The sequence below is a fragment of the Monodon monoceros genome, unplaced genomic scaffold (genome assembly GCF_005190385.1).
Source record: "Monodon monoceros isolate NGI ecotype Baffin Bay Population unplaced genomic scaffold, NGI_Narwhal_1 Super_Scaffold_3, whole genome shotgun sequence".
Lineage (NCBI taxonomy): Eukaryota > Metazoa > Chordata > Mammalia > Artiodactyla > Monodontidae > Monodon > Monodon monoceros.
In genome coordinates, this window is record NW_021703780.1 from 17,352,325 (window position 1) to 17,376,599 (window position 24,275).

The following is a 24,275-nucleotide window of genomic DNA, read 5'->3' on the forward strand; positions in this document are numbered from 1 at the left end:
TGCTCTCTTAGCTCTACCCTGTGAGCTTGAGCCCCTTGCAACAACTTCTGTCACCAGTGGCTCCCATTTTACAATTCTTTTTCACCACACATCCCTCACCCACTTTGCCCCAACCACACGGGCCACTTTGTGGTCCCTTGGGAACTATAAACATGCTCATTCTGGGTCTTTGCACTTACAGTAGTCCCTCTGCTGCAAGTGCTCTTCCTTGAGATCGCTGACCTGCGTGGCTTACTACTTGGTTCACTCAGATCTTGTGTCATCCTGAGTTGTCCTTAACTATTCCCTGTCAGCAGTAGCAATGTCCTTTCCCAACCACTTTATCACTCCTTCCTTTGATCCTACTTTCAAACATTTTATTAGCACTTGCTTTTACTTGACAATATATTCTTTATCACTCAGTTTATGGTCTCTCACTTGAATACATTTCAGGAGGGCAGAAACCTTGTCCCTAGATCTGGAACAGTGTCTGGCACATAATAATACTTAACAAATACTTGCTAGAAGAAGGATGAATGAAAGAATGAGTGATGTTATATTTGTATTAGGACACCTACTCAATGCACCTTCAAACTGAACGTAAGAATGTAGTAGAAAATAGAAAACTCTATTTGCTGTTTAAATACTTAAAATATTAATTGATAATTTTTATATTCAAAGTGAAAGTTCCCTAATTATAACTACAGAATTTTGCATCCTATTTGACTGTAGATAGTGTGGAGTTCACTTTTCTTTTTTTAATTTATATATTTTTTAACATCTTTACTGGAGTATAATTACTTTACAGTGTTGTGTTAGTTGCTGCTGTATAACAAAGTGAATCAGCTATACGTATACTTATGTCCCCATATCTCCTCCCTCTTGTGTTTCCCTCCCACCTTCCCTATCCCACCTCTCTAGGTGGTCACAAAGCACTGAGCTGATCTCCCTGTGCTATGTGGCTGCTTCCCACTAGCTATGTATTTTACATTTGGTAGTGTATATGTGTCAGTGCCACTCTCACTCATCCCAGCTTCCCCTTCCCCCTCCCAGTGCCCTCAGGTACATTCTCTACGTCTGCATCTTTATTCCTGTCCTGCCCCTAGGTTCTTCAGAACCGTTTTTTTCCTTAGATTCCTTATATATGGGCTAGCATACGATATTTGTTTTTCTCATTCCGAATTCACTCTGTATGACAGACTCTAGGTCCATCCACCTCACTACAAATGAGTCAATTTCATTTCCTTTTATGGCTGAGTTACATTCCATTGTATATATGTGCCACAACTTCTTTATCCATTCATCTGTAGATGGACACTAAGGTTGCTTCCATGTCCTGGCTATTGTAAATAGAGCTGCAATGAACATTGTGGTACATGACTCTTTTTGAATTATGGTTTTCTCAGGGTATATGCCCAGTAGTGGGATTGCTGGGTTGTATGGTAGTCCTATTTTTAGTTTTTTAAGAAGCCTCCATACTGTTCTCCATAGTGGCTGTATCAATTTACATTCCCACCAACAGTGCAAGAGGGTTCCCTTTTCTCCACACCCTCTCCAGCATTTATTGTTTGTAGATTTTTTGACGGTGGCCATTCTGACTGGTGTGAGGTGATACCTCATTGTACTTTTGATTTGCATTTCTCTAATGATTAATGATGTTGAGCATTCTTTCACGTATTTGTTGGCAGTCTGTATATCTTCTTTGGAGAAATGTCTGTTTAGGTCTTCTGCCCATTTTTGGATTGGGTTGTTTGTCTTTTGATATTGAGCTGCATGAGCTGCTTGTATATTTTGGAGATTAATCCTTTGTCAGTTGCTTCATTTGCAAATATTTTCTCCCATTCTGAGGGTTGTCTTTTCATCTTGTGTATGGTTTCCTTTGCTGTGCAAAGCTTTTAAGTTTCATTAGGTCCCATTTGTTTATTTTTGTTTTTATTTCCATTTCTCCAGGAGGTGGGTCAAAAAGGATCTTGCTGTGATTTATGTCATAGAGTGTTCTGCCTGTGTTTTCCTCTAGGAGTTTTATAGTGTCTGGCCTTACATTTAGGTCTTTAATCCATTTTGAGTTTATTTTTGTGTATGATGTTAGGGAGTGTTCTAATTTCCTTCTTTTACATATAGCTATCCAGTTTCGCCACAACCACTTTTTGAAGAGGCTGTCTTTTCTCCATTGTATATTCTTCTCTCCTTTATCAAAGATATGGTGACCCTATGTATGTGGGTTTATCTCTGGGCTTTCTATCCTGTTCCATTGATCTATATTTCTGTTTTTGTGCCAGTACCATACTGTCTTAATTACTGTAGTTTTGTAATATAGTCTGAAGTCAGGCAGCCTGATTCCTCCAGCTCTATTTTTCTTGCTCAAGATTGCTTTGGCTATTCAGGGTCTTTTGTATCCATACACATTGTGAAATTTTTTGTTCTAGTTCTGTAAAAAATGCCAGTGGTAGTTTGATGGGGATTGCACTGAATCTTTAGATTGCTTTGGGTAGTATAGTCATTTTCACTATGTTGATTTTTCCAATCCAGGAACGTGGTGTATCTCTCCGCCTTTTTATAACATCTTTAATTTCTTTCATCAGTGTCTTACAGTTTTCTGCATACAGGGCTTTTGTCATCTTAGGTAGGGTTTTTCCTAGGTATTTTAATTCTTTTTGTTGCATTGGTAAATGGGAGTGTTTCCTTAATTTCTCTTTCAGATTTTTCATCATTAGTGTATAGGAATGCAAGAGATTTCTGTGCATTAATTTTGTATCCTGCTGCTTTACCAGATTCTTGACTAGCTCTAGTAGTTTTCTGGTAGAATCTTTAGGATTCTCTATATATAGTATCATGTCATCTGCAAACAGTGACAGCTTTACTTCTTCTTTTCCGATTTGGATTCCGTTTATTTCTTTTTCTTCTCTGATTGCTGTGGCTAAAACTTCCAAAACTATGTTGAATAATAGTGGTGAGAGTGGGCAACCTTGTCTTGTTCCTGATCTTAGTGGAAATGGTTTCAGTTTTTCACCATTGAGAATGATGTTGGCTGTGGGTTTGTCATATATGGCCTTATTATGTTGAGGTAAGTTCCCACTATGCCTATTTTCTAGAGAGTTTTTATCATAAATGGGTGTTGAATTTTGTCTAAAGCTTTTTCTGCATCTCTTGAGATTACCATATGGTTTTCCTCCTTCAATTTGTTAATATGGTGTATCACATTGATTGATTAGCGTATATTGAAGAATCCTGGCATTCCTGGGATAAACCCCACTTGATCATGTTGTATGATCCTTTTAATATGTTGTTGGATTCGGTTTGCTAGTATTTTGTTGAGGAGTTTTAGATCTGTGTTCATCAGTGATATTGGCCTGTAGTTTTCTTTGTTTGTGACATCTCTTTCTGGTTCTGGTATCAGGGTGATCGTGGCCTCACAGGATGAGTTTGGAAATGTTCCTCCCTGTGCTATATTTTGGAAGAGTTTGAGAAGGATAGGTGTTAGCTCTTCTCTAAATGTTTGATAGAATTTGCCTGTGAAGTTGCCTGTGAAGCCCTCTGGTCCTCAGCTTTTGTTTGTTGGAAGATTTTTAATCACAGTTTCATTTTCAGTGCTTGTGACTGGTCTGTTTATATTTCTGTTTCTTCCTGGTTCAGTCTCGGAAGGTTGTGCTTTTCTAAGAATTTGTCCATTTCTTCCATGTTGTCCATTTTATTGGCATATAGTTGCTTGTAGTAATCTCTCATGATCCTTTGTATTTATGCAGTGTCAGTTGTTACTTCTCCTTTTTCATTTCTAATTCTATTGATTTGAGTCTTCTCCCTTTTTTTCTTGATGAGTCTGGCTAATGCTTTATCAATTTTATCTTCTCAAAGCACCAGCTTTTAGTTTTATTGATCTTTGCTATTGTTTCCTTCATTTCTTCTTCATTTATTTCAGATCTGATCTTTATGATTTCTTTCCTTCTGCTAACTTTGGGGTTTTTTGGTTCTTCTTTCTCTAATTGCTTTAGGTTAGGTTGTTTATTTGAGATGTTTCTTGTTTCTTGAGGTAGGATTGTAATGCTATGAACTTCCCTCTTAGAACTGCTTTTGCTGCATCCTGTAGGTTTTGGGCTGTCATGTTTTCATTGTCATTTGTTTCTAGGTATTTTTTGATTTCCTCTTCAATTTCTTCAGTGACCACTTGGTTATTTAGTAGTGTATTGTTTAGCCTCCATGTGTTTGCATTTTTTACAGATCTTTTCCTGTAATTGATATCTAGTCTCATAGCGTTGTGGTCGGAAAAGATACTTGATACGATTTCAATTTTCTTAAATTTACCGAGACTTGATTTGTGACCCAAGATACGATATATCCTGGAGAATGCTCTATGAGCACTTGAGAAGAAAGTTTATTCTCTTGTTTTTGGATGGAATGTCCTATAAATATCAATTAAATACATCTTGTTTAATGATTTAAAGCCTGTGTTTCCTTATTTATTTTGATTTTGGTTGATCTGTCCATTGTTGAAATTGGGGTGTTAAAGTCCCCTACTATGATTGTGTTACTATCAATTTCCCCTTTTATGGCTGTTAGCATTTGCCTTATGTATTGAGGTTCTCCTATGTTGGGTGCATAAATATTTACAATTGTTACATCTTCTTCTTGGTTTGATACCTTGATCATCATATAGTGTCCTCCTTTGTCTCGTGTAATAGTGTTTATTTTAAAGTCTGTTTTGTCTGATATGAGAATTTCTACTCCAGCTTTATTTTGGTTTCCATTTGCATGGAATATCTTTTTCCATCCCCTCGCTTTTGATCTGTATGTGTCCCTTGGTTTGAAGTGGGTCTCTTGTAGACAGCGTATATACAGGTCTTGTTTTTTTATCCATTCAGCCAGTCTCTCTCTTTTGGTTGGAGCATTTAATCCATTTACATTTAAGGTAATTATCAATATGTATCTTCCTATTACCATTTTCTTAATTGTTTGGGGTTTGTTATTGTAGGTGTCTTCCTTCTCTTGTGTTTCCTGCCTAGAGAAGTTCCTTTAGCATTTGTTGTAAAGCTGGTTTGGTGGTGCTGAATTCTCTTAGCTTTTGCTGTCTGTAAAGGTTTTAATTTCTCCCTCGAATCTGAATGAAATCCTTGCTGGGTAGAGTAATATTGGTTGTAGGTTTTTCCCTTTCTTCACTTTAAATATGTCCTGCCAGTCCCTTCTGGCTTGCAGAGTTTCTGCTGAAAGATCAGCTGTTAACATTATGGGGATTCCGTTGTGTGTTATTTGTTGCTTTTCCCTTGCTGCTTTTAATATTTTTTCTTTGTATTTAATTTTTGATAGTTTGATTAATATGTGTCTTGGCGTGTTTCTCCTTGGATTTATCCTCTGTAGGACTCTCTGCGCTTCCTGGACTTGATTGACTATTTCCTTTCCCATATTAAGGAAGTTTTCAACTATAATCTCTTCATATATTTTCTCAGTCCCTTTCTTTTTCTCTTCTTCTGGGATCCCTATAATTAGAATGTTTATGCATTTAATGTTGTCCCAGAGGTCTCTGAGACTGTCTTCAATTCTTTTCATTCTTTTTTCTTTATTCTGCTCTGCAGTAGTTATTTCCATTATTTTATCTTCCAGGTCACTTATCCATTCTTCTGCCTCAGTTATTCTGCTACTGCTTCCTTCTGTATAATTTTTAATTTCATTTATTGTGTTGTTTATCATTGTTTGTTTGCTCTTTAGTTCTTCTAGGTCCTTGTTAAACGTTTCTTGTATTTTCTCCATTCTGTTTCCAAGATTTTGGATCATCTTTACTATCATTACTCTGAATTCTTTTTCAGGTAGACTGCCTATTTCCTCTTCATTTGTTTGGTCTGTTGGGTTTTTCCCTTGCTCCTTCATCTGCTGTGTGTTTCTCTGTCTTCTCATTTTGCTTAACTTACTGTGTTTGGGGTCTCCTTTTCACAGGCTGCAGGTTCGTAGTTCCCGTTGTTTTTGGTGTCTGCCCACAGTGGGTAAGGTTGGTTCAGTGGGTTGTGTAGGCTTCCTCGTGGAGGGGACTAGTGCCTGTGTTTTGGTGGATAAGGCTGGATCTTGCCTTTCTGGCAGACAGGTCCACATCCGGTGGTGTGTTTTGGGGTGTCTGTGGCCTTATTATGATTTTAGGCAGCCTCTCTGCTAATGGGTGGGGTTGTGTTCCTGTCTTGCTCGTTGTTTGGCATGTGGTGTCCAACACTGTAGCTTGCTGGTTGTTGAGTTTAGCTGGATCTTAGCATTGAGTTGGAGATCTCTGGGAGAGCTCTTGCTGATTGATATTACATGTGGCCAGGGGGTCTCTCCAATGTCCTGAACTCGGCTCTCTCACCTCAGAGGCTCAGGCCTGACCAAGACCATGTCCGCCACACAACTTTTGGCAAGTCTGAGGTCTTCTGCCAGCGTTCAGTAGGTCTTCTGTAGTTGTTCCAATGTAGATGTATTTTTGATGTATTTGTGGGGAGGAAGCTGATCTCCATGTCTTACGTCTCTACCATCTTGAAGGTCCTCTCTCTTCACACTATTCAGTTTTGAAATGTTCCATACTCATAGATCAATCAAGGGAAATCTTAAGGGCAGATTTAGGGAAATCTTCCATTACTCCTGTTGCTAGAGGATCCACATTTCATCTGGAAAGGACATAAATCTGGCAATGTCACTTCACACCTAGCCTATCCACCTGTTTTTCCTTTGTGCTTAGTCCGTTTCATTTTCTCATAGCGGGCCCTGTGCAGAGGCCTTGCCCCTGGCCCTTCAGAGCAGAGATCCTTGTGAAACGGCTGAGCCGACACCTGAGCTTGGTATGTGTGCTGAAGCTCCTCACAGATCACTCAACTCAAGATGGTGCAGGCCGTGTGCAGAGACACTGTGTATGCCTGGAATTCACTTTTGAGAAAGACCTTTAGGACCAGAAAACATTAATCATAAAAATATTCTGTTCTTGTAAATATTTAAGTTCTATTTGTTCTTCATTCTGTAGTTGAGTTCAGTGGCCAAAATAACACAAAATCTTTTGGCTTTTTAAATTTTCTTTACCCTTTAAACTATTCTGTAGCTCTTTAAGTTTGTCATGGAATCTAGATAAATTTCTGTCCATCAACGTGATCAGCTCATATTAGTCTTTTCTGAGAACAGGTACTGCATTACAGGTATGTATCCTTTCCTCTTCCTACTTCCTTTTATATATGTGTACTATTTGGACTGCTGGGAGTTGAGCCTCTTGTGCTTTCTTTTAATAATAAGGTAACATCTCTCCCCACATCCTACTGAAATACCAGAGAGTCCTTTCACAGACGCAGCCGTCTGTATTCTCTCTAGGAGTGTTTAAAAAAACTGTATATGGAGTAGAACACACTGGTATTAAGAGGATAAACTTAATCTGTTGCATTGAGGCGTATTGCAGATTTTGGAGCCTGGGGAGTCAGATACCTTGTTTTCAGAAAGTGTGTCATCATTTTGTGGTGTTTAATTTGCTTTTAGCTTTCCATTGTTTCCAAATTCTTATGGAAGTATGGAAATAAACAATTTTTATGTGATTATGACCTTCAAAAAGAAATAGTTGTTTTTATTTAGCAGCAACATTATCAGTTTATGCCAACAACAGTTTTTCTCAGTATGACTGTAATCACAGATGTCAGGATGCTCTGGAAATACTGTCTCTTTGTTAACTCTTATTATTCAAGCACTAAAAAAAATCATTTTAAATTTAATTGATTTATGGGTAATTGGTCCATCTGAACCTACGTGTAAGCGGAAAGTCTTACTTCTAAGTAAAAGATAGTTTTTATTCACTTGCCATGCTATCCAATGATCACTATAGGGTAATAAGGAACTTTGAGTAAGATTGCTTAGAAGTTAAGATACTAGGCAACAAACATTGCAACATTCAAGCTACATTTTCATATTTTCCAAAGAAAATTCATTTTGATATTTCCTCATTGCCTAATGCAGAACGTTGTACACTGCTGTGTACACTCCATGTGTGTGTGTGTGTATGCGTGTGCATACATGTATGTTTATATATACCTTTGTGGGGCCAAGGAAGAGGTGCTTGTCAAATGTTAGCTAAATTAAACTTAATTAGTCATTTTTACTAAACACAATCTTATTAAATTGATTCATGGAACCAAAGTTTATTGAGTGCTTCCTATGTGCTAAGCACTATAATAGGTCCTAGGCATATGTGTATTAGGAAGATTTTTGCATTCTCTGCCCAGAAGATGCTTGCATCCTATCAGGCGACACAATTAAACCAATAATTATAACACATTGTATTACAGGATTTTGTACAAGATGCTTGGAAGCACAGGAGAGGAGCATCTGAATTAGTCTGGTTGGTCAGGAAAGTTTCCTGGAAGAGGTATTCATTATGCAAGAAGAGTGAAAGGCATTTTAGACAGAGGGAACAGCAAATGACAAAGCATAGAGTTCTGACTATGGTGTCGTCCAGTGTTAGGTTTGCCTGCAGTAGTGGTTGTGTTCTAAGAATGTAAGGGAGAATGTTTTTGATCTTAGAAGCTATATGCTAACATATTTAGAGGTAAAGTGCCCTAATGTCTGCAACTAATTCTCAGATGGTTCAGGAAAAAAAACAAACAAACTTGTATTTGTGGATGTGGAGAAGAGTGCTCACAAATGTGACAAAATATTACTTCTGGGTTTAGGTGAAAGAGGTACAGGGATTCGTTTTACTACTCTTGAAACTTTTCTTGAAATTTAGCACTGTTCAAATAAAAAGGGGGGGGCTTCCCTGGGGGCACAGTGGTTACGAATCCGCCTACTAATGTAGGGGACACAGGTTCAAGCCCTGGTCCGGGAAGATCCCACATACTATGGAGCAACTAAGCCCGTGTGCACAACTACTGAGCCTGTGCTCTGGAGCCCACGAGCCACAACTGCTGAAGCCCACGTGCCACAGCTACTGAAGCCCATGCACCTAGAGCCTGTGCTCCTCAACAAGAGAAATCACCACAATGAGAAGCCTGCACAGCTCAACGAAGAGTAGCCCCTGCTCACCGCAACTAGAGAAAGCCCGCGCGCAGCAACGAAGACCCAGTGCAGCCAAAAATAAATTAATTAATTAAAAAAATAAAAAATATTAAGAGGAAAAGAAAACCCTTCAGGTCACTAATAAACTTTTTTCAAAAGTTTAAAAAAGTAGTATAAACATGATATAATTAAAGATTACCTAATTAATAACTGTCTTCTATGGTGGCCTATTAATTGGGTATTTATCAGTGATAGATCATTATTCTATAAAAGATAGCCTTGACTGGATCTGCTGTGATGCTATCTTTAATAAAATTGTTATTTAAGTCCTTTTTTATCTAAATGGGAAACATAAGACCATTGAGTATCTAATAACAGGATCAGAAGGGACCAAAGGAGTTATATTGTCTAATTCACTATTAAATGAATAAGCTAAATAGGTAGAAGGCTGCCTGTGTATATTATTACTTAGAAACATTGCCATTGAAGAACTTTCCATGACCTTTCAAATGCTTAAACAGAGGGTCATATTCATTTGTGAATTGTCTAAGATTATTTTTTGAGAAGAAAGAGCCCATAAAAATCTAGTTAATATACACTGTGACCCTTAAAAGAGAGAATGGGGAATTAAGAGCAGAGAATGTAATGCATATTAAATAAACATTACAGATAATGTATAATTCATATTCCTTATTGGCTATAGAAGAAAATGGATAATGAAGGCTGGGATGGATGGTGGTGAAAGACTAGGGGATGGAATTGTGGGAGGAGGGAAAGGCAAGGCTAGTAGTGGAGAGCACAAGATAGAGGAAGAGAGAGAACACATCTTCTGAGGAAGAAAGATATAGCAGACTTCGAGGTGATTTTTTTTTTTAATTGAATATAGTTGGTTTACAGTGTTACGTTAGTTTCTGGTATATAGCAAAGTAATTCGGTTATACATATATATGTGTGAGAGTGTATGTGTGTGTGTATTCTTTTTTCATATTCTTTTCCATTATGGTTTATTATGGGATATTGAATATAGTTCCCTGTGCTATACAGTAAGACCTGGTTGTTTATCTATTTTATATATAGTAGTTTGATTCTGCTAATCCCAAACTCCTATTTTATCCCTCCCCACTGCCTTTCCCCTTTGGTAACCATAAGTTTGTTCTCTCTGTCTGTGAGTCTGTTTTCTGTTTTGCAAATAAGTTCATTTGTGTCATATTTTAGATTTCACATATAAGTGATATCATATGGTATTTGTCTTTCTCTGTCTGACTTACTTCACTTAGTATGATAATCTCTGGGTCCATCCATGCTGCTGCAAATGGCATTATTTAGCTCTTTTTTCCTGGCTAAGTAATATTCCATCGTGTATGTGTATGTACCACATCTTATCCATTTATCTGTCAAACATTTAGATTGCTTCCACGTCTTGGCTATTGTAAATAGTGCTGCTATGAACATAGGGGTGCGTGTATTTTCGAATTATAGTTTTCTCTGGATATACATCCAGGAGTGGGATTGCTGGGACGTATGGCAACTCTATTTTTAGTTTTTTGAGAAACCTTCATTCTGTTTTCCATAGTGGCTGTACCAGTTTACATTCCCACCAACAGGGTAGGAGGATTCCCTTTTCTGCACATGAGGTGATTTTTTAAATAATTATGTTTAATTGATGTAGATTTTCTTACCATCTAGTGTTTTTTAACTATTGATCCAATTAATCACTGTTTACAGTTTTATATTTTTATAATCTCTATTTTTAGAGACTCATATGGAATAATTGAAACAATTTATTATGATGGAAATTTTCCCCAGTGATAAAGCAAAAGCTACCAGAGAAATCTCACTTCTCTGACCAGGTAAAATCAATCTTCACCCATATTTTAATTTGTTACAATGAAGCTCATACACAGGAAGAGTTATAGTGAGTCATAATCTTTTGAACTTGAGTTTTGGCAAAGTTTGGTTTTTCAGAAAGGATTTTCTTTGTTGTGAGACTATTTTACTGAGAATATGATCTTTCTTTTATTATTAACCTTTTATGTCTTCTTTATGTTTTCCATCCTCTGTCATCTCACATTACTATGAAGCAGAGATCAGAATGCAGCTGTTGTAGCTGCTCTCTATTCAGGGAAAAGTAGTGTTAGAACTGTAGGCTGATCTGTAATTACTTGGGTAAAATGATAATGGATTCCAGTAACTTAACTTTTTGAAGCGTTTTCCTTTGTAAGATGTATTTCATTTCTTCCTAGTGTTTGCTTTTTTTTAAACCAAAATTAACACAACAAAAGGATGATAGATGATCTTATGAACCTAACGTTCATTAGAAAAGTCAGATACACTGAATAATTTAAGGAACATGAACAAAAGTCAGGTAGATGAACAATTTTAGGAAAAAGTAAGATTCCTCCTTGGATGTTTAAAAAAAGCCTCATTCCTGTCTCCTGAATTTCTCCCCGCCACTTTCTTTTTTTGCATGTATTTATTACAGGCATGGGAGTTTTTACTGGGCATTCACTTCTCTTATCTCAATTCTTCCTGCCTGCTTCTCTTTTTCATTTTCATGTGTTTGTTTTTCTGACATGTATTAGTCAAAATCCATGTTACAGTGTAGATGGGGGTCTGTCTCATTGGGGTTGACATCATACCCACGTCAAGCCAGTTCAGTTCGCCCTTGATCTTGGTTTCTAAGGCTGTGTTCTCCAGTACCCATCCGCCTCCACGTCACCACTGATAGGGATGTATATGAAGTTCCCAGGATGTCTGTCAAGTGTCCCCTCACCGGCGCCTGAGTAATAGCCAGTCTTAGATCTCAGAAGTTTAATGATGAATCCGTATCTGTCATGAGCTGGAAGAGCTGCAGGGCACATAGCAGGTAAGGGCTTAATAAATGTTTGATGGATGAATAAAGAAATGAATGTGCAAAGGAATGTAGCTCATAACTGGAGTCCTTAAGGAATGAAGCTGTTTAGGCAAGCACTTCTGTCCATAAGTATAGCCAATTAAGAGTGCAGCTCAAAGCATGCATGTGTGTCCCAATATCCATTAGTGATTACAGACTGCAGCCTTCGGTTTCCCTGGTGAATTCATATGCAAGCTGACCTGACAGGCACTGCTTGCACTATGAATAATCACAGGACTTCGGGATTCCACACTGAGCTTCACCTTTACTATGAAACGGCTTTCTGTGGCCTAACTGTGGGAGGGATCAGCTCTCATTAGAATGAACGCTTGAAATATAACCTTACAAACCTGAACTTTCTCACGTTAAGAGCAAAATCATCTTTGACAAATTTTTGGATTGAACTGGCAAGGCACAGTTCTTCTCAAGTCCAAGGATTTCACATTTTACACATGTTTTCTTATTTCATTGTGTTTTAAACCAGGTTGCCATTATAGAGAGCATTTTAGGAGCCTTGATCTTGGAGACATCAAGACCATTATTCCTGTTGTTGCTGATGTAGTGTTACAGCTGCTTCCTCTTCATGTGATTTAATTTGAAGCTTCAGCCCACCAGGGGGCTGTTGGTCCCCACCTATGCAGCTTGAAGAGCTGGATGCTGTTTTCTGCATGGCTGTTATTCCCATTCCTATTCATAGCGATTTTTCCCCTTCTATATTCATCTAGCAACAGCAAGGCACTGTTCCAGGAACTCGCTCTCTCTACATAAGGCGTAACATGGAACCATTTGGATGGAAAAATTATAAATTAAAATTATTCTGTTCATTTAAAAATATTCATATTGTGTTGCTCAGATGCCAGTAACTGGAAAATCATGGATAATGTCCTGTTTTTATAACCTCTTTCAGAGTGTTTTAAAATCCATTTATGTTGTTACTTAGCCATCTCTTTCCTGGAGTGGATTTTGTGATAAGATTTTTTTAAAAAAGGTTGTATGAGTCCAGTGTCTGATGGCATATGTAATATTAAAATAGAGATAATACCACTAATTGCAACCAGTTTTTTTCAATAGAAAAATATTTACTCCATGTACAGAGAATATTTATAAAACTACAGAGCTACAAAGGTAGCCTGTGGACACGCCAGATTATTTACTTTGAGGATAAAACTTTTTATTAAATGATTAAAACTAAGCAAAGGTTTATTAATTTCTGAAACTACATATTTAAATTAAGAAAGCCCATATATATTCATAACATTATTGATTTTCAAATACTAAAAACATCTCTAACTTTTAAAATGGAGCTGTTTTTTGATGTCTCCTGTTCTTTAATTTTGGGAAACTAATTTTATTTCTATCCTTGTATTTTCCATGTTGTCTGGGTGTGGGTGAGGACATGCTTGTCTCAGAAAGATAGTAAAGTGGGGAAAAGTGAACATGTTTTTATGGAGGTTGGCTAGTTTGTTGATAAAGTAAATATATCTCTTCTTCTAAAGGAAAGAATAGTGACTGGAGATGTTAGTTTCATGTATTGATATATTTTTCCACCTCTGTGGAACATGTTAAAGAGAGTGAAGATCTTTCCTTTTTGCTTCTTTGTTCTATAAGTTTTAAGTTCACATTCACATAGAAGCTGTGTGTTCTATTTGTTGTCTCTCTTGGCTAGGAATATTTAGATGTATTTTTGAAATTATTCTGTTCTGTCAACTAAAGACAATTTAAAATTTTAATTTTAAGACTCTTCCTAGAAACTTCTACTTTTGGTTCAGGCTGCCTTTGTGTGCCTTGTGTGTGTGTTGAGGTTCTTCAGAAGCAACAAATCACGTTAGCATGAACAAATTTCACAGGCCCATTTCACTGTTTATTTTAGCCTTGTGAATCATTTGGCCTTTTAAAACAGGCTAATCCTTTAGTTGAATGTGCCTTCAGAAAGATTCTGTGTGCCCTGCAAACTTGGGTGGCTCTTGCTAACTCTGCTTTATTTATTTCAAGTAATACTAGGTGATCCAGAAGCATTTCCTTTCAATTTCTGGTAGAATGTTATTGCAGGCGGGTAATATTGGAAGTCAGGATTCTTTATAACAACAACAACATGGAAACATAGATACATTTTTATAAAGTCTGATTGATGGAAAATAGGATGCAACCTGTTCTATTTTTAGTAAACAGCTTTTTCAACACAGATGCTTAGTTGATACAGTAGCCAACTTCTTTGAATGCAGCAATATAATGCACTCTGTTCTTAATTGAATTAAGAAAACAAATTAGCATGGTTACTACAGGAGAAATGGGTACCTCATAATTAATAATTTGTGAGTCGAACTTTAACAACACTTGACATTTTCCTTGGGTCGGTGACAGACTGATTAGTGAGTTAACTGCTCATAGTACCTATTTTGTGGAGTGACTGTTTCAGTTCCGGGGCTTTTGCTATTCAATAAACTAGGTATTGTCTGTGAGGGGACTAAAGCTTTAGTCTTGATCAAAGTGCTTTGGAGGAAGCATGGTTGAACTGATTGGCTGTGAATGTTAATCACTCCATAGGACGCACTGATAATTTACAGCATTGTTGTAACTCTCTGGTGTTCATAAAATGAACTTAATGACCCAGTGCCACCATGGGATAAGCTGCTTTTTCTCTGCAATTGAATACCCAGGCTGCCTGCATATAAGTGTTGAGAAATACTGCATTAAAAAGAGTGAGCAGCTGTATGATGAAGGAAACGGCTCTGCAACAGATTTGTTAATTATCTCCTTTGATTCGCAGAGGGCGTTTGTGAAATATGGTTGACCAGTGAAGACACAGGGGCTTATGGCAGAGATATTGGCACCAGTCTTCCCGCACTGCTGTGGAAACTGGTTGAAGTGATTCCGGAGGGAGCAATGCTGAGGCTTGGCATGACAAATCCGCCCTATATTTTAGAGCATCTGGAGGTAAGGAAAAGCACCCCATTTCCATGCTGACACAGAGACAGACCAATCCAGACAACGTGGCAGCCTCAGCACCATCACATGAGTTTCATTTAAAATCGCTTTCACATTTTTTTTTTTTGTGGTCCCACGTTACCAAGAATGAATCGGAAATTTCAAGTCCCTTCTTTGTCAGTCTTCACATCTTGTTTCTGCTTCCTCGCCATTAATTAATGTTGCCTAGATTTTCCAGTATTTGCCATCTTGTCCCAGTTCTTTGTTTCTTCCTTACAGTCCTTCAGTTTTCCAATGCATAAATTTGCCTCAGTTCCTCTGTCTATAACCCGTGTGTATTTCAGGACTGCTACCACGTTGCATTGATTTTGCAACCAACTGTGAACATTGCATTATCTGAACTGCTGTTAGCCCTACCAATGAGGATACTGTGCAGTGGAGTTTAAGGATGTTTTAAATTTGATTCTTTTGTCTGGCAATAGTTAGGGGAAAAATGAAATCCAGGAGACGTAGAGCTTTGTAGTCTTCCACTTGATTCTCTTGTGGTCGCTGTGAAAAAAGGAGTTATGATAATGCAAGATCCCTGGTTTTGTTTTTATACCTTCCATGGATGAACAGAGTGCCTACCCTCAAGTAGCTTACTATTAAACTAGGAAAATGGATGTGTGTACAAGTAACTGTGGTACTTGATGACAAATGATACAATAAATATGAGCAAAGAATATGGACAAGGGAGCAACCATGTAAATGAAAAAGTATATGCTGGGATCCATGATTATTATTTGAGAAATAAGATTATGCTGTTAGGTCCATAGTTAAGAATAAGAAATCTAATAAGTGCTGTTGGAGAGTCATGTGCAAAGTACAGAAACAACTCACTTATGTTTTTATCAGTTGTGTTCTTTGCAGTTTGTACAGAAAAATGACATTCAGAATTCTAAAAGTTAGCAAGTATAGTGGCTGAAATTCAACGTGAATGAATATTCAAAGATTATTTCTGTTGATTTGATTTGAGGCCTATACTTGTTGAGGTTGTTGTTGAAAAGCCACCGTGCTATCAGCAACCTATTTTAGAAATTCTGAAAACAGAGTGGATCGCAATCTGATCATTAATTATAAATAATGAAGAAATTTCGCGATTTCAATTTTGTTATTCACATTTTCCCAACCAGATCTTTTTAGTAAAGGTGTGTGATTTATATGTTAACTTTGGACAGTGTGTGACTATTATGATTTGCTATTTAAAAGTAAGCCACAGGCATGTCAGTTTTTACTTAACCCTTTGACGTGGCACTTGAAAAAGCCAGTGATTCTCTGTAAAAATCAAATCTGCTAAGAGCTACAGCAGTCTTGCTATGTTTGCAGTAAATGTGAGGCATCCATCATGAAGATCAGGAGATGTGCTGGATATATGGTGGGTAGGAAGAGAGGCAAGCCCTGCCAATATATAGCTGATAACACCCCAGTTTCTTTGGATTTAAAAAATCTTATCAAATTTCAAGAGAACGTTAGTAGCTAGAGTCAGAGCAGTTCAGGTGGGGCTACAGTCAGAGCAGTTCAGGTGCGGAGTAAACACAAGGGGAAAAAAATCACGTATTGGCTCTGTGATGAGAAACCTAATATCTCTTGGAATAAACTCAACCCTTTAATTAATTGCAAGATTGCAGAAACCAGTGTCGCGTTTATAGCAAACCCTAATGCTCAGCATCTAAAATAGTGCTAGAGTTGTTGATCTCCGAATAGATGCTCCAGAAGAGCTGCTAAAAATCAACAGAGGACGGTAAATGTAGCTTTATGCTTTACCTGGAAGAACACAGGTGTTTAGTTCATAGATTGTACTTAGAGTGATAGCAAGTTACAATTGTCATAAAATTACCTTTTAAAAATTCTTGCTTTTTTGGGCTTCCCTGGTGGTGCAGTGGTTGAGAGTCCGCCTGCCGATGCAGGGGACACGGGTTCGTGCCCCGGTCCTGGAGGATCCCACATGCCGCGGAGCGGCTGGTCCCGTGAGCCATGGCCGCTGAGCCTGCGCGTCCGGAGCCTGTGCTCCACAGCGGGAGAGGCCATAGCAGTGAGAGGCCTGCGTACCGCAAAAAAAAAAAAAAAATTCTTGCTTTAAGATATCTATAATGTTGGCCTTCCCTCCTACATTCTCATTTTCACGAGGCGAGGACCTTGTCACATCTATGTGTTGATCTACCCCACCCACTAGTGGCTCAATAAATGAATGAATAAAAGATGAATAAAGGAAGAGCCTTTTTCATAAACTAAATTGTAGAGCCCCTCTGCCATCTTGGACTTTGAAGTCGTCTGGCCAGAAGAGGCAGCCCAAGATGACAAAGTAAATGAGCTTCAAGGGTGAGAGTTTGTCCCAAAGAAAGCCACCCATTCCCCTCCACTTGATATGCAGGGAGTAATTCCATCCTATGGTTCCACAGCAAAGGAGAGAGCAGTCCAGAGGAAACAGAACCAAAGGAGACAAACAAACAAAGATGTGCTAGAACGAGAAAACCCAAGTATCTGGAAGCAAGAGCTTTTCAAGTCTTCCTCTGTCGCTTTGACAAGACCTGCACACCTTGGTGGTGGTTCTCATCCTTCTCTGAGTGGCAGAGCTTCAAGCTCGCAGTGTCCTACAAACACATCCTTCTGTAACAGAAAAGGTATCTGAGCTCCACAGGCATCACTGGCTTCCAAGTGTGAAAGAGGACATTAGGGAAGAGAGCCAACCCCATGGAGCCTAACCCCGCACCCACAATGCATCGTATTTCCCCATTTTCCTCTCACTAAGCTGAGACTGCTCTGAAGAAATTACTTGACTTACCTAAAGTGCTGAAGAAAATTCATCAATAAGAAAAAAAAAAAAGAAGCGGGAAAAGCTGAAAACGGGGGGAAAAATAACACCAGTGAATGACAGGTGATGATTTTTTTTTAACTGCCAGGATAGAAGGAAGCCACTCTTGAAAAACTACTCTGATGGTTTAATACACTTACGGTGAGGGTTTCTGGCGAATTGTATTGGTAGGACCCAGCCTTCTTGTGTTTCTGGAAGATGCTTCACGCTACAGACTTTAATTATCGAGCACTTCACGGGGCTGTTTTCCTTCCTCTTGGTTATGTTCACTTCACATTCACCTGACTTGAGATTTTTCTCTTAAACTCTTTCACCAGCTTTTTTTTTAATTGCACAGTTTAAAGGGGAAATCATTTAAAGGAAAATACCAACGTTTCTATCATTATTTAAACGTATGGTGTGGAAAAATAGGTCTGTTGAAAATACATTTTATTAAATCTTCCAAGGGACAGAAGATATCACACTTAACGTAGGATGCACGTCTAACGTAGGATGCACGTCTAACTTTTAATTGAGAGTCTAACATTGTGTGTGGCACTTTATATAGTAGATATTGAATAAATGTGTAATGAATAAAAGGAAAGGAGGGAGAATTCTTAATCCCTAACAGGCAAAGTCAAGTATCTAATTGGAATACCTACAAACCCTATTTTTAACTTGTCACTGCCCTAAAAAACCATATGGGATTCATTTTAAATGATGACATAAGTGTCAAAGATATCTCAAACATATCTATATATATGTATACCATATATATATGGTGGGAAAACACCCTGGAATTGAAGAAACATAATTATAAGCTTATGTAATACTTATTAAATTTGGATATGAGGTAGAAACAATAGATAAAACAGTAGATTAAAAAATGTTTTACCTCATCTTAGGTCTGTAATACCTCTTCATTACCCATAGAATAAAGGTAAGCTCTTTATCATGACATACCGGGTCCTTAAGATGCTTCCTCCACTACATCCCTGTTTGCTCTTCCCTTTGCTACCCTTATGAGGCCTCCTGTGTAGCCTGTATTTTTTTTTTTACCATTTTATATTCCTGCTATTTTTACTTTAACTTTTTCCCGTTTCATACTTACCACATGATGACAGTTGTTAGTATTGAGTTAATCAGATACACTAATATTTGCTACTATTGGGTTGGCCAAAATGTCCGTTTGGGCTTTTCTGTTAAAAAAACGGGTTCTAAATGGAAATACATATGTTGACTGATATATATGTTGACTAATATATTGCCCCTATAGTGGCACATAAGAGATATTTTCCCTCTATGTTTGCTTGCCTGTTGATATCGCTAAGATAATAACACTGGCGTATTCCTGTTTAATGAACTCTGACCTTCTAGGTGGAGCAGCTTGTGAATTTGATTACTCTTGAAACTACATTGTTAGTTCTTCCCTCTGCGTTGTAGGTAGCCCACAGCGAAGGTATTAATTCAGACTGAACATAACACATATGAACCCAGCCAGGTGTGATGTGGCCAGTGACAGTGATGCAATGGCTACTGGTACCTGGGCACCAGAAGACACTGGTAACATTATTCAACACTGCTTAATAATAATCATAATAACATCAGTACAATTTATTGGGCGTTTATTATTTTCTAGAAACCATACTACTTGCTATACACGTATTATCTCTTTTCCTTCTTACAATAAGCTAGCTATATAGATAACATTATCCTTATTTATTGAGAAGCCAAGTCTTAGAAAGCTTTAATAATTGGCCAAATTACATAACTAATTAGCAGCTGAATGGGTTTCTAATCTTGTCTGACTCTAAAATGCTCTCTGCTATACTGAATCTTCCATAAAGCCAGCTCAGGTATTTCCTAGATTCCTTCCATGCTCTGTCAGACTCTGTCCAGCCTATCTCTGTGGGCACTCATCATGGTGCATCATTACTTATTTACACGTAAATCCAACAAAACTGTTACCATCTGTAGGAAGAGGCTGTATTGTTTGTCTTTGCATTTCAGTGCCTGTGATGACATGCACTTAATAAATGTGTATGGAATGATGTGATGGCTCTAAGTTTAGCTGTTCTTTGACTGCATGTCTTATACATATTGAGGTACCTTCATATCTGGGCTGAGCATCTAGTTTTGGAAGAGTTTGTGGATGGTTGTCATATGTGTTTCTCACTTATGAGTCACACTTTTGTGAAGAATTACTAGATGGTGGAGGAGAATCCATCTAAGGGATATGCTTTATTATTTGCCCTGCTAAAATATTGTAGTGACAGATAGATCTTTAGGACTACCTAGAGCAAATGAGCTCATTATATGATTATTGAATTTGTAGATTATCTAGGCTTTTAGCTTCTTTCTTCTTCTTCCTGCTTCTTAGCTTTCACTGCTTTTTATAGTCTCCATCAGAGAAGTCAGCAGTGGATGGTCAAGGAGGAGAAATTAAAATCAGGCACTTTGTCTTGTTTTTCATTTTATGGGTTGGCTGGTAGGGAAAAGATATTAAAGCTGTTGACCAGAAAGGGATATGGGAATTATCTGTGGATTTTATTTATCTAAGCTATTCTGGTTCTCCTTGTGTTATGAATAATTTAAAATAACTGTTATCTTCCTTGAAAATGCCTGTATGTCTTAAAGTCATATCAGAATTTTAGTGCATCACTTACAGCCTGGAACAGAGAGGGCAAGTTGATTAATTTGGAGTGCAAATGCTTGTTATTAAGGACTTTTCCTACATTCAAATTATAAATAAAGCAAATTGGTTATTTTAAAATTTCTATTACTCTGTAAAATATTGCTGAGAATATTGGCACTCATATTCACATTGATATGCTACATTTTATTCAGCTTGAATTACAATGTATAAGTTCTTTAAAGATTTATATTTAGTATATTTCTGTTACTTATATGTGTTACATTGTGTAAGGTTAATCATAGTGGTATTTTAAATGTTCCATCTGTTTTTGGTTGAGAAATCTTTTAGTCACTACAAGTCAGTTTCCTGCTACCCTTGATTTTTGTATATTTACTTCTATTTAAATCACCTTATGTTCCAATCTAATAGTACATTTAGCAAAATTAATTTATCTGGTAAGACAGTAGATATATGTCAAGGACTTTTGCTGCATGGTAATTTATGAACATTAATAGTATGTTTGGCTTGGCAGACTTCTGAAAAATGCCTCATAGTTTCAAAATAATAGCAAACACAATACCTGCTGTGCTTATGTTTCATCAGAGCAATACAGAATTTCCAAATTGAAGTCAACAGTTCACATGTGTCTTTAAACTTTTTTTTTTCCTTAAGGGTTATACTTTCCAGAATAATAGAAAAATATGCAAATAGATTTTGTGCTGTTCTATACAAACTATTTCACCCTTTTGGTGAATAGAAGGACATGCTCAGTGATTCGTTTTGAGCAAGGAAATGGAAAGGAAAAATCCTTTATTTCTGCCATCCACGTACTATAGCTTTTGGAACTTGTCGGTGTGGTTTGTGTGACTGTTGGTACCCCGTTTCTTACTGATTAGAATCATCAGCACTTTACTTCCTTCTTAACCTGGCATTTGTGAATAGATTTCAAGAGATCAGTGAAACCTCTAAAACTGGAAACCAAAGTTTGTGCCTATCTGAAAATTTAGGGGGAAGAAACCATCAAATATTAAAAGGATTCATATACTTAATAAAAAGCTTATCAGGCCTAATTATGAGAGCTGAGGGCAGCCCCCCTGGAAAGGAATGGGAGTTATGCCCCAGCCCTATGTGCCGAATGACTTGACTCATTGTGATAAACCATGAAATTTAAATGCTACTCCACATAAGCATGATTGTGGGCTCTACCCCACATTCCACCTCTGCTCCTCCTCGGAGGGATCCGGATCTGAGCACCAGCAAAGCTTCAGTCTGGCCCTTCTACCAAAACATTTGCACCTCTGCGCCTACTTGTATCTCACCCCTTTCCATCCTGTGATCCTCACTTGTTCCCTCTTCAGGCTTCAGCTCCTAACCCCAGCCCTGCCCAAGAAGCCTCATCTTTTCTTGAACCCAACAGCTCCTCAGAAAAACTTCCATAGCTTCTTGCTTATGACTACTGAGCTTCAGTTTGTAACGTTCTGTCTGGGTGATTAAGCCTCAGGGTAACATGCAGGCCAGAGGACCCAGAAAAGAAATGAGCTCTTAAATAGATAGACTGGATCTCAACAAATAACTCTTTGTTGCTGTCCTCACAGCCACAGACTCATCAGTTTCATCAGGAATTTTACTTTATGCTTATCATCTCAGGTATGTTTTCGGGGGAAAATGAACTATTTTGTGCATGAATGTTTCTCATGTTGAAAATATTGGGTTTCTCTGTCTTTTGGGGGAGAACAATGGAAAATGCCTTGTTTTAAGATTCTGTTTATATGGCCAGCAATAATTTATACGGAGACCCACCTTGTGGGCCTCCCTGCTGCCCTCAGTTACAATTTCTGAATTACCAGATAGCAGAGGAATATAAATAGTCAAATTGGCTTTGGTTATCATAATACGATTTAATCCACTTTGTGATAAAAACTATCTGAACTTTGCAACCATTAATATCATCATTTTATCTCTTGCTATTGGCCTAAGTTTTTTACCAGTGATATCCAGAGACATACCGATATTCATTGCCAAAAGAGATGATCATTTCCTGAAACGAAAAGAATGTAGGGACATAGGGATAAAATATGGGTCAAGATGATAAGTAAAAAGGCCTCAGCAAATGCTTTATAAAGAAACTGGTGTCATAGTCAAACATCTTGAACCATGTCTGTGTCTGTGTGTCTGTGTATGTGTGTGTGTGTATGTGCACATGTGTGTGTGTGTGTATATATATATATTGGGTTGGCCAAAAGGTTCATTTAGTTTTTTCTGTAAGAAAAAAACTTGGCTCTAGTAGCACTTAGTTTTCTTTAACTTCATCCTAAACAATTTTGTTAGATTGTATGTGACAGCTGTCATATCAGCGTGCATTAAAAAAAGACATCAAGATGGGTGAATTTTTAAAAATTTATTTATATTTTGGCTGCATTGGGTCTTTGTTGCTGCATGCGGGCTTACTCTAGTTGCAGCGAGCGGGGTCTATTCTTCGTTGCGGTGCACAGGCTTCTCATTGTGGTGGCTTCTCTTGTTGCAGAGCACGGTCTCTAGGTGCATGGGCTTCAGTACTTGTGGCACGCAGGCTCAGTAGTTGTGGCTCGCGGGCTCTAGAGTGCAGGTTCAATAGTTGTGGCGCACGGGCTTAGTTGCTCCGCAGCATGTGGGATCTTCCCAGACCAGGGCTCAGACCCGTGTCCCCTGCATTGGCAGCCGGATTCTTAACCACTGCGCCACCAGGGAAGTCCAAAATTGGTGAATTTTTGTGTAGCCATTTTAATATTGAGGATGAAAGAAAAAAAGCAACATTTTCGGCATATTGTGCTTTATTATTTCAAGAAAGGTGAAAATGAAATCAAAACGCAAAAAAAGATTTGTGCGATGTATGGAGAAGGTGTTATGACTGATTGAATGTGTCAAAAGTGGTTTGCAAAGTTTCATGCTGGAGATTTCTTGCTGGATGTTGCTCCACAGTCGGGTAGACCAGTTGAAGTTGATAGCGATCAAATCAAGACATCAGTTGAGAACAATCAGTGTTATACCATGTGCGAGATAGCCGACATACTCAAAAATATCCAGATCAAGCGGTGGAAATCATTTGCACCAGCTTGGTTATGTGAATCGCTTTGATGTTTTGGTTCCACATAAGTTAAGCGAAAAAAACCTTCTTGACCGTATTTCTGCATGCAATTCTCTACTTAAACGTAATGAAAACGTTCTGTTTTTAAAACAAATTGTGATGGGCGATGAAAAGTGGATACTGTACAATAATGTGGAACGGAAGAGATCATGGGACAAGCAAAATGCACCACCACCAACCACACCGAAGGCCGGTCTTCATCCAACGAGTGTAATGTTGTGTATATGGTGGGATTGGAAGGGAGTCCTCTATTATGAGCTCCTTCTGGAAAACCAAACAATTAATTCCAACAAGTACTGCTCCCAGTTAGACCAACTGAAAGCAGCATTTGACGAAAAGCGTCCAGAATTAGTCAACAGAAAACGCATAACCTTCCATCAGGATAATGCAAGACCACATGTTTCTTTGATGGCCAGGCAAAAACTGTTACAGCTTGGCTGGGAAGTTCTGATTCATCTGCCATATTCACCAGACACAGCACCTTCGGATTTCCATTTATTTAGGTCTTTACAAAATTCTCTTAATGGAAAAAATTTCAATTCCCTGGAAGACTGTAAAAGGCACCTGGAACAGTTCTTTGCTCAAAAAGATAAAAAGTTTTGGGAAGATGGAATTATGAAGTTGCCTGAAAAATGGCAGAAGGCAGTGGAACAAAAGGGTGAATACGTTGTTCAATAAAGTTCTTGGTGGAAATGAAAAATGTCTTCTACTTTTACTTAAAAACTTTTACTTGGCACTTTTTGGCCAACCCAATAAAGCAGAACACTTTAATATTTCAGAATTATAAATATAATTCTAGGATACTAGAAGGCTGGAAATTTACAAATTTTGATTGTGGCATACAAAATATTCGTGTTTCATCTTTTAGTATTCTAGTGTACATTTCAGTTTCTGAAGGAGGGCATTAGATACG

General features: G+C 37.9%; 1 protein-coding gene across 5 annotated transcripts in view; it reads left to right on the forward strand.

The window, feature by feature from the left end:
- The window catches only part of CDKAL1 (CDK5 regulatory subunit associated protein 1 like 1), a 649,567-nt gene that overhangs the window by 369,197 nt on the left and 256,095 nt on the right, over positions 1–24,275 (forward strand). For all 5 annotated transcript variants that reach the window (XM_029243200.1, XM_029243201.1, XM_029243202.1 and 2 more), the window contains one exon: positions 14,616–14,782. In XM_029243200.1, coding sequence (XP_029099033.1) covers positions 14,616–14,782 — 167 coding nt within the window. The remainder of the gene's footprint in view (positions 1–14,615; positions 14,783–24,275) is intronic.